Here is a 10,000-nt window from a genome sequence, read left to right on the forward strand (position 1 = left end):
AAGAGAGAGAAAGAGAGAGAGAAAGGTAAAAGATTATTCGATGACACGTAGCAAATATGTTCATTCGTTACGTGTCTAAAGGCGAATGCATAATCGAAAGGATTATCTTTTTGGTCGAAGAAAAGGAAAAGGAAATAGAAATAGAAATAGAAATAGAAGAAAAGAATTCCCCGTTTAGATATTTACATATCTATGCATTTTGTTTTATCTCGACAGAAATTTTCTTGGGTATACTTAGAATTTCTTCTAGGAAGAAGTCTCTCGCGCGTTATTATCCTCATATAAAATTTTGTCGGTCTAACGTGTACGTATCTACGTACATACGTACGTACGTACATACGTACGTACGTACGTACGTACGTACGGATTTTTCTTCCGTATTATACACGCGATCGTATTTACGTGGAAACGAAAGAGCTTCCATTCGCACGGAACCCTTTCATGGAGTTGGTCACGCGATCGCGATATTGTCATTTTCATTCTAGACGAGAAAACTTAGGTTCATGGTTTCACGCGAGTATGCAAAAGATCATTCTTTTTCCTTTTTTTTTCTTTTCCTTTTTCTTTCCTTTTTTTTCTTTTTTTTTTCTTTTTTTTTTCTTTTTTTTTCTTTTTTTTTTTTTTTTTTTTTTTGTTTAGAATTTATTTTATCGACTACGAGATAGTTATCGTGGGTAAATTTTTGAACGATCGGAAAGCAGGAAGAAATTATTATGGTATAATAAATAGAAAGAATAATAACGCGGTTATCGGATCTAGATTAATGCTAATTATTTTTAAACTCGATTATGTTGATGTAAAAGAAAAAAGGAAAAACAAAAAAAAAAAGAAAGAAGAAGAAAAGAACAAACCTCATTAGGAAGTACAGAAATTGCATTAATATCGTCATTTTATAATAATATAGTGTTTATATAACGAGGAAGATGTTTATGCACTTTTCATGTACAATACTCCTGCGTTCATTTGTAATGAAATTCCTCTAAGAAAATCAAGACAATCAACACAAAGAGTTCGTCGTCTCATCATCATAGTTTTTCTCGTTATTCTTTTTCCGTCCATTTTCTTTTTCTCTTTCTCTCTCTCTCTCTCTCTCTCTCTCTCTCTCTCTTTCTCTTTTTTTTTCTTTTTCTCTTCCTCCGCGTTAATAAATAAATTCCAATGTCTCGATGTTAAAAGAATACTCACGATGTGCTTCTGCTTACGAAACGATCGAGTACGGTACTTCTTCTTTTACTTCTACTTCTTCGTGATCATCATCATGATCATCATCATCATCATCATCATCATCATCATCATCATCATCATCATCATCATCATCATCATAATCATCTCGGTGAGTTAACGAAGCTCTTTGAAAAAGGGAAAAGGAGACAATTCTTAGCCGACACTTGTTCTAGCTCGCGCGAAAGCGAAGATAAATATCATTCTTTTCTATCTAAGACGCATCTGGCGCGAAAAAGAAGAAGACGAAGATGAAGAAGAAGAAGAAGACGAAGAAGACGAAGAAGAAGAAGAAGGCAGACGGACGATCGATTACGCGGCGGATCGTCTAATTAGACGATCGAGATCGTGCGCTATTTCACAATCATTCCATCTTTTTCTTTTTTTTTTTTTTCTTTTACTTTTTTTTTCTTTTTCTTTTTTTTCTTTTTTTTTTTTTTCTTTCCATCGTTTTCTTCATCGCCGACGTCTTTTCACTTTTGATTAGAAGCATTCGATCTTCGCGCCCGAGAAAATTATGCAATCCCTTCAAGTCAAACGATTCATCGTTTCTCGATCGTTTCTCGAAAGAAAAGATCGATTTATCGTATTCTAGGTGTTTACGACTAAGGTGGGCTCGTCTTTAGTGACGAACGAAAGAACGTGAATCTTCTTCTTCTTCTTCTTTTCCTTTTTCTTCAAGAGAGAAAGAGAGAAAGAAAGAAAGAAAGAGAAAGAGAGAGAGACAGAGAGAGAGAGAGGGTCATTCGCGTGCCAAAGATCGAGAGAAAGGAAAACCGGGCGTAACACCTTCGGGTGATGGTACGCTGTGAATTCCAATCGCGTCTTTTCTTTCTCATCGTAAATATAATCTTTTGATTATATTTTTCTTTTCTTTTTTCCCCTATTATCTTCTTTCTTTTATCATTTATTTATGTATTTATTTTTATTTACTTCTTTGTTTTCTTTTTTTTTTTTTCTTTTTCCTTTTCTTCCTTTTCCCGTCTTCCTTTTTTCTTTTCTTTTCTATTTATATCGTAATTCATCCAAGGTTGGAATAGGTAATCGAAATTATGTAAGTGAGTACTTAACTATTCATTTCTATGCATGACTTTTGGAGAATTATCATTTTGACTAAGATATATACGGAGCAATGACCGCGAAATACGAAATATAGGAATAATAATTCTCTCTCTCTCTCTCTCTCTCTCTTTCTCTCTCTCTCTCTTTCTCTTTCTCTTTCTCTCTTTTTCCCCTTCTTTTTTGTTTCTTACAAAATAATTTCCTCCTTCGTTCGAGAGTTCATTGACCTTACGAGAAAAAAAGAAAAAAAAGGAAAAAAAAAGAAAAAAAGAAAGAAAAAAAGAAAGAAAGAAAGAAAGAGAGTAAATGTAATTCTCTACATGATTCTCTCACGAAGAAATCCTTATGGATTCGTATCGGCTTCTCATTCGCGATTCATCGTTCGTCCCAATGGTTCGAAGAAAACACAAGACACGTCGGAATAATGCGAAAGAGGGAGTTAGAAGAGTAAGAAAAGAGAAAAGAAAATATAAAAAAAAAAGAAAAAAAAAAAGAAGAGAAAAAGAGAGAAAAAAAAAGAAGAAAAAGACGAGTAACGACGATAGGGTAATTCGTCGTTGCAAGGTGAACGAGCGCGCTTACGCGACGAACGTGAAGCAATATAAAGCTACTCATAGAATTCTTATCCTTTTTATATTCTCCTTTTTCTCTCTCTATCTCTCTATCTCTCTCTTTCTCTCCCCCGCATCCCCACTCTCCACTTTTTCTCTTTCTTTTTTCTTCTTTCCTGTAAGTATCTCCTGCTTCTCTCTGTCGGCACAAACCAACCCGTTTTTCTCATCTGTTAAGCACGGCCAAAGGCATTCAGTATCCTTTGTGAAACTCGATTCCACCGAGTAAGAACATGAAAGGCATCGAATAAAGAAAAAGATAAAGAAGAAGGTGGAGCAATGAAGTGGAGGAGAAGGAGGAGGGTGAAGAAGGAGTATATGGAGTGTAGATGGAGGATAATTTCGTACAGACGCTCTTCAATTTCAATTTATATCAAATCCTCTCGTCTTCCTCACCATGCTGCTGCCGCCACTGCACCCTCTCCTCCTCCTCCTCCTCCTCCTCCTCTTTTTAACACGTGCTCGAGAATCACGACTTTATCGTGAGTTTATACGAGCTCACGTTCGACTCATAACCGAACATTCACTATAAATTATATGATGGTCTATCTATCTTGGTTTGATAGACGTTAAAGAACCGTTAAAATTGATCAAAATTTTAATTGGATTTAAATGATTAGAGATAATTAGAATTTTCGGTCAGGTAGAGTTCTACGTAAAAAAAAAAAAATAAAAAAAAAAATAAAAAAAAAGTAAAAAAATAAATAAAATTTAGTACGAATTATACTAATATGATGAATATTAAATGTGGATATAACGGTGTTATTAAACGTATTATTATCGAAAGGTCATCAGTTTTAAAGACTGTATATTGTATATGAACGATAAGTACTAATGCGCGTGTGTGTCTGTGTGTGTGTGTGTTGTATGCACACTTTAATATTGTTGGAATGCGTTTTATCTTTTCGCAAGAATCGTAGGTTCCTTCCCTTTTGACAGAAAAGACAGAGACGACGGGTGTCTCGATTTGGAGGTCCGACCTTCGAACAGAAACGTGCGACACAACATTTAAAACGTAATCCTCTCCGGAGTCCACGTCCTTGTCGAGAATGGTTTATTTCGCGCCACCACGAAACACACGATTTTCTTTCTCTCTCTCTCTCTCTCTCGCTTTTTTTTGTTGGATTTTTTCTTTTTTTTTTCTCTCTCTCTTTTTTTTTTCTTTTTTTTTTTTTGCCAAAGGCTATCCGCGTTGGTAAGTATTTTACATGGGCATGTAAATCGTGTAAGTGTCTCACGATTAGTACGAACGTGGAACTTCTCATGGTAATCGCCACACTTTAATAATCGTTAAGCGAAAGATACGATCGGAATAAACGAGTTTATTCTTCATTATAAATTTCCATTTCTCTCTCTCTCTCTCTCTCTCTCTCTCTCTCTCGCTCGCTCTCTTATTCTCTCATATATATAAATACAGTCACTTATCACGTTATAATATTTATAAATATCTTTGTAAAAGCGTAGAAATTTGTGTGTCTTCGTCGATTAAATTCTTTCAGGATAAGACAGAAAGAGAGAGAAAGAGAGAGAGAGAGAGAGAGGGAGGGGGAGAGAGAGAGAGAGAGAGAAGAAAAAAGTTTATAAGGGTGTGCACCGGTTGGAAAGGATTCGAGCGAAAATTTCATCGGCGCATGAAATTATGGCAAGGACATGCCTTGATCTCCGTCTTATTGCCAACCCTGAACCTCTGTCCGCTTGTATCCCGGAGCTGCTTGCCGGTCCCTCGAGTCTTCTTCTTCGTCTCTTTCATCTCCTCTCTCTCTCTCTCTCTCTCTCTCTCTCTCTCTCTCTTTCTGTTTCTTTCTCTCTCTCTTCACTTGCTTCGCTCGTTCTCCAACTTGCTCGAGACCACAAAAATGTCTAATTGCAGCGCGGGTGAGTACGATCCGGGTACGACCGACCGACCGACCCTCCTCTCTTGCTATCCCGTAGAATCGCATTCACTTCGTTCTTTGCTGCAAAGACGCCGAAAGGAAAAGAAAAAGAAAAAGAAAATAAAAAGAAAAGATTGGAGGAGATAGAGAAAAAGGAGGAAGAGGAGAGAAGAAACTTGAAAGTACTTCACAGTGAGATGACTTTAACAATTTATATGCGTGCCACGTATGTACGTTCGTCGGTACGACGAATATAACTGCAGTTAAACCTGTCTGCTTTAAAGCGATAAAGCAAAAGGTGGTATACATGCACAATCCATAGTTCCATCCTTCTCTTTCTTCCTCCCTCCCCCCTCTCCCACTCCCGCTCCCTTCGTATCTTCGCCGGGATTCATCCGTCTCTTCGATTCCTTTAAAAAATTTCTTTATCTGCACCTGTTCGAATATTCAACGAAAGAAAGATGAAAAAAGAAAAAAGAAAAAAAAAAGAAAGGACGAAAGAAATGAAGATAAGAAAAAAAGAAAAGATATTTTTATTCGAAGCGGTGTCGAGTCATCGGAAATCTCGCGCGAATTAACGACGAAAGGACGTAAACAGGACGAAAGATAAATATCCATTAGACAAGATCCATATCCTTATTCGTTTTTTTTTTTTTTTTTTTTGTTTCTTTTTTTACTACGATTGAGATGAGAGAAAAAGATAGAGGATAGATACGTGAAGGAACAAAAATAGCAGAGATTGTAAAGAAACGATATTTTTTCTCGATGATGAGAGCGAATAAGCGGTGGGGGACAAAAAAAAATATGTTAGCGTTCATGTTTCGGTAATCTGCGAACACGCGAAATCAGTTTTGGTGACGCCAATGGGACGAAATTTTTCTCGCAGTCATCTCTGACGATTTATTATCTTGGCAAATATACCGGTTAAACGTCGCCAGTTCGCCGTGTCTTCTCGAAGCACACCCGGAACTTAATTTTGTAGCGATAATTACTTACTTATTGTCTTATCTTTATCTTTTTCTTTTTCTTTTTTTTTTGTTCTTTTTCTTTTCTCTTTTTTCTGTTTTTTTTTTCTTTCTTTCTTTCCTTAGTTGCTTCTTTGCTAACGATTAAATCGGAAAACGGTGAACGATTTTAGGTAACGCTTATGTTGTCGTTCATTCTTCTTCTTCATCTTCTTCTTTTTCTTCTTCTTCTTCTTCTTCTTCTTCTTCTGCTTGGCTTATCGTTTAATGTTACGAGCTTTGAAACGAATACACGGATCCACCGTGTACCGGTCACACAAATCACCTGCGCCTCCGAATAAGGATCCCACCCGAGATCTGGCTAAAAATAGAACCAGTCGTGTTAACGGACATACAACCCAGACGAACTTTTGCCGTGTCTCTCTTTCTCTTTCTCTTTCTCTTTCTCTTTCTCTTTCTCTTTCTCTTTCTCGTATTTTTATATACTCTACGAAGATCCTTCTACGCCTCTTCGACATGACAGTCCATTGGCAAGACACAGTATCGTACAGATTTACGTTTTCGAAAATTCCTAAGTTATTTCACGCATGTAATACTATTTCTCTTCTTCTTCTTCTTCTTCTTTTTCTTTTTCTTCTTCTTCTTCCTTTTACCTTTTTTAATTTTCTTCAGTTTTTAATGATTCTTTCGAAGACACGTCACATGAAGTGGTTGAAGATTCCACCTGATATTTTTCCTAGGTTTAAGAGATTAGAATCTGGATGATATTATATACCGTTTGAATAATTACGATTGATACCAGACAGGTGACGCACGCACGATGCGCGTTCGAGCGAAGATATAGTTTAAAAATGCGTAATTCCTTGAGATGAAGTGTTATCCGTCGCCTCGTATTCTTGAGAAGTAATTAACTATGTTTTTTAGATTATAGCATTCTTAAAGAGCTTTCCTTTTTTTTCTCTTTTTTTTTTTTCATTTTTCTCTTTTTTTCCTATCTCGACTTCGCAGATCGATAATTTTATGATCTTCTTGTTTTTTTTTTTTTTTTTTTTTTTTCCTACATTTTGCTAATTACCTTCTTCTTCTGCTTCAATTTTTATATGATGCCGTCATTTCGTACAATGCGACTTTGTACTATGAGTCACAAGTCGGTGTGAGTTAGAAATGTGTAATATTTTATAAGGAAGTACTCGGGGTGAGAGGGAAGAGGGTGGAAATAAATGTAAAAGTTCCTGTAGGGATTCGCATTATAAAGACGGAGTTTTATGACAAACGAAAATTATTTATGGGCCGATCTGTCTGTCGGTTAGCTCGTACCACATCTAATAAGGAAGTGTAATAACCAGCAAGGTTGGCGAAGTCGACATTATACTTTCTTTGGATGTTAATGTTGTTAGATAATTCCATCGGAGATCGTTGCGCATTCCACGTTTTATGAAATTGATTTATTACGGGAAACAAGAGCAACGAAGGATTTTAAATGTCCGACTATAACGCGCCTCTATTTCAAAGGTCACGTTCGTAAGAAATATTCAATTAACATCATCGAACGATAATTACGATTAACAGAATCTACCTTTATATCTCTATTGGTTTAAACGAGACTTATTTACAATGTAATACAATACGCATTATCGTTAATTAAATGTGAATCAATGAATTTGACTGTTCTTACAAATCGTTTGGGAATTTTGTATTTACACGCGACTTCATGTTTTTCGATCGTTTCGATTAAAAGAGAAAGAGAAAGAGAGAGAGAGGGAGAAAGATAGAGAGATAGAGAATTATTATTATATATCATATATTTTAATTGATATCGAAGTGCATTGGTATATCGCTGTTGATAGTAATAAGTGATATGAAATAGCGCAAGAAAATTATTAAAAAAATAATTTCTGGTCTAAATCACTCTAATATATCTTATTAAATGAAAATTAAGGAAAAAAAAAATATATATATATATATATATATATATATATATATTGATAAGATAACAATGTAGATTTTTTTCGTAAACAAAAAAAGAAGAAAAAAGAAAAGAAAAGGAAGAAAAAACATATCATTCTTTCCGTATAGATTACATAAAATAATTCGTTCGAGAGAGCCAACAATTTATTTCATTCATTGAGAAAGAAATAAAGGAAGGAAGAAAAGAGAGAAGAATTTTGTACGATACACGTTTCGACCTACGATTCCGATTACCAGGCCATAACAACCTTAACACAAAAGATAAGCTACCGGAGTTAATGGCATATTATATAATTCCTTTTATTGGCTCAAATTATACGCGATAGATGGATATTTCTTTGCATTAACTTACCGAGAAAATCGGTGAAAGTTAACGGGTGTTTGTTAGAAGGTTTTCATTTTCATCGTTTCACTCAACATACCAATCCAAGAACGTAACTAACTGATATCTCTTTCTTCTCTCTCTCTCTCTCTTTTTCTCTTTCTTTCTCTCTTTCTCTTTCATTTTCAATGAGAATATGTTTTTTACGTTTTGGAATTTTTCTGTATTATTTCGTTTTTGCTAACGCCATATTGTCCGATATGGAAACCTTGCACCTTGGCTACTTGTGATTTCGTAATCGTTAGAATCGACGAAGATTATTTTCTATGACTACAGAAAGAGTGAGAGAGAGAGAGAGAGAAAGAGAAGTGCATAGAAAGGACAGGATGAAGTCTAACGCTAGCGGAATTGTCTACGTGCATCGTTTTCTTGTAAATCCGCCTCTTTGCATCCGAGGAGAAGAACTCAACTCGAAGGACACCAGACTACATGATTATGGTAATAAACGATCGGCCATTGCACCCTACTATATGTTGTGTGTGTGTGTGTGTGTATAAATATATATATATATATATATATATATATATATATATATATAAAGAATAACGATAGGAAAAATATCTATGGGGATTTGCTATCTGATAACATACACTATTTAATATCTAGTTTAAATTTTTTTTTGTCTCTTCAACTTTCTTTCATTCTCTTTTAATCATGGACAAAGAATTTGTGCGAATCTTCGATCGATCAATTATTTCAATCTCGTTAAAAGATCAATTTTATTTATTTATTATTTTTTTTTTGTTGCACGGATATATACGAAAGCATAATTTCTTCTTTTCTTCTTTTTTTTTTTTTTTTTTTTTGTTTTTTGATTTGTTTCATTTTTTCTTCCTTTCTTCTTTCTTTTTTTTTATGGTGACGCTGAAAGAATATTTTATCGCAAACGAGTTCTTAATCAGTTAACTCGTACTCTCACGTGCACGTTGACGTCTTGAAAAGTGTCGTGACTTTTATAGATCTTGCTTTTTATGACGTTTGCATTTGAACTGATAAGATAGATAAGATGAATCGGTATGGAACAAAGCAAAATTTCGATTGACTCGTTGCGGTATAAAAATAATTATGCGTCATACGTGACTCACGAAGTACAGTGAAAGTATAACAAACGTGAGACAAAGGATATGCAAGTATCGAATTTATCGATTTATATATATACATATATATACATATATATATATATATATATATATATATATATATATAGTATATATAATAAATAATAAATAGAGTGATTTTCGTCAAATTCTACTTTCATTTTTTGTATTTCCATTTGATGTTCGAATTGAGCGTCAATGATCAGTCAGTCAGTCAGTCAGTCAGTCAGTCGTTTCTCGATTACTATGACCTTCCCCTAGCTACCATTTCATACGCTCCACTTTCGCGGAAACTTGCCATGGCATTTGTGTCATTGAAATCGATCCGTAATCGGTGAAACACCATGGAACTACCATATTAGGCGACACCCTCTAAAGTGATGCATTGCGTGTGCAATGTGTGTGCGTGGTCTGCGAGAACAGCGCTCGTCGTTACGAGGTGTGTCCCGTCCCGATTTTAATTTCTTCACTGAGAAAAATCCAATTTATTCCGTGCTATGAGAAAGCATGAAGGAAACATTATTACCACCGATTCGTTGTTGTCATCGACATAGATAGTAATCGTAATAGTAGAGTAATAATCGTCACAAGCGAAATCGTGTTAGATATTTCGAACGATCACGATCTTTTAAATGATTTCGTCTAGTCGACTAATCTGGATCAGAAAAAAATCGAGATCCGTGTTTCTACAATCTATTACCGCAAACGTTCACCTAATATCTTCTATTGTGCTCATCGTCGAAACATTTCCCAATTATTTATCGAGTCATTACGACACTCGTTTGTATTCTTTTTTGATATCTCACGTGGGAAGAAAAAT

General features: G+C 35.1%; 3 protein-coding genes across 4 annotated transcripts in view; 2 read left to right on the plus strand and 1 right to left on the minus strand.

Moving 5' to 3' along the window:
• Nucleotides 1–10,000, plus strand: part of nudC (nuclear distribution C, dynein complex regulator) — a 75,722-nt gene that overhangs the window by 28,988 nt on the left and 36,734 nt on the right. The window lies entirely within an intron of this gene.
• The window catches only part of LOC118445096 (uncharacterized), a 54,208-nt gene that overhangs the window by 27,881 nt on the left and 16,327 nt on the right, over nucleotides 1–10,000 (minus strand). The gene's annotated exons all lie outside the window — the stretch shown is intronic.
• LOC146873139 (uncharacterized) overlaps nucleotides 1–10,000 on the plus strand; it is a 31,160-nt gene that overhangs the window by 20,495 nt on the left and 665 nt on the right. Inside the window, exon 2 of one of the 2 annotated variants that reach the window (XM_085656081.1) lies at nucleotides 8,360–8,521. The exons of the other annotated variant lie outside the window; for it this stretch is intronic. Within the exon in view, the coding sequence (XP_085512207.1) occupies nucleotides 8,360–8,521 (162 nt within the window). The remainder of the gene's footprint in view (nucleotides 1–8,359; nucleotides 8,522–10,000) is intronic. 2 annotated transcript variants of the gene reach the window in all.

This window comes from Vespa mandarinia, chromosome 3 (assembly GCF_050613455.1).
Source record: "Vespa mandarinia isolate Hongniang chromosome 3, ASM5061345v1, whole genome shotgun sequence".
NCBI classification, from domain to species: domain Eukaryota; kingdom Metazoa; phylum Arthropoda; class Insecta; order Hymenoptera; family Vespidae; genus Vespa; species Vespa mandarinia.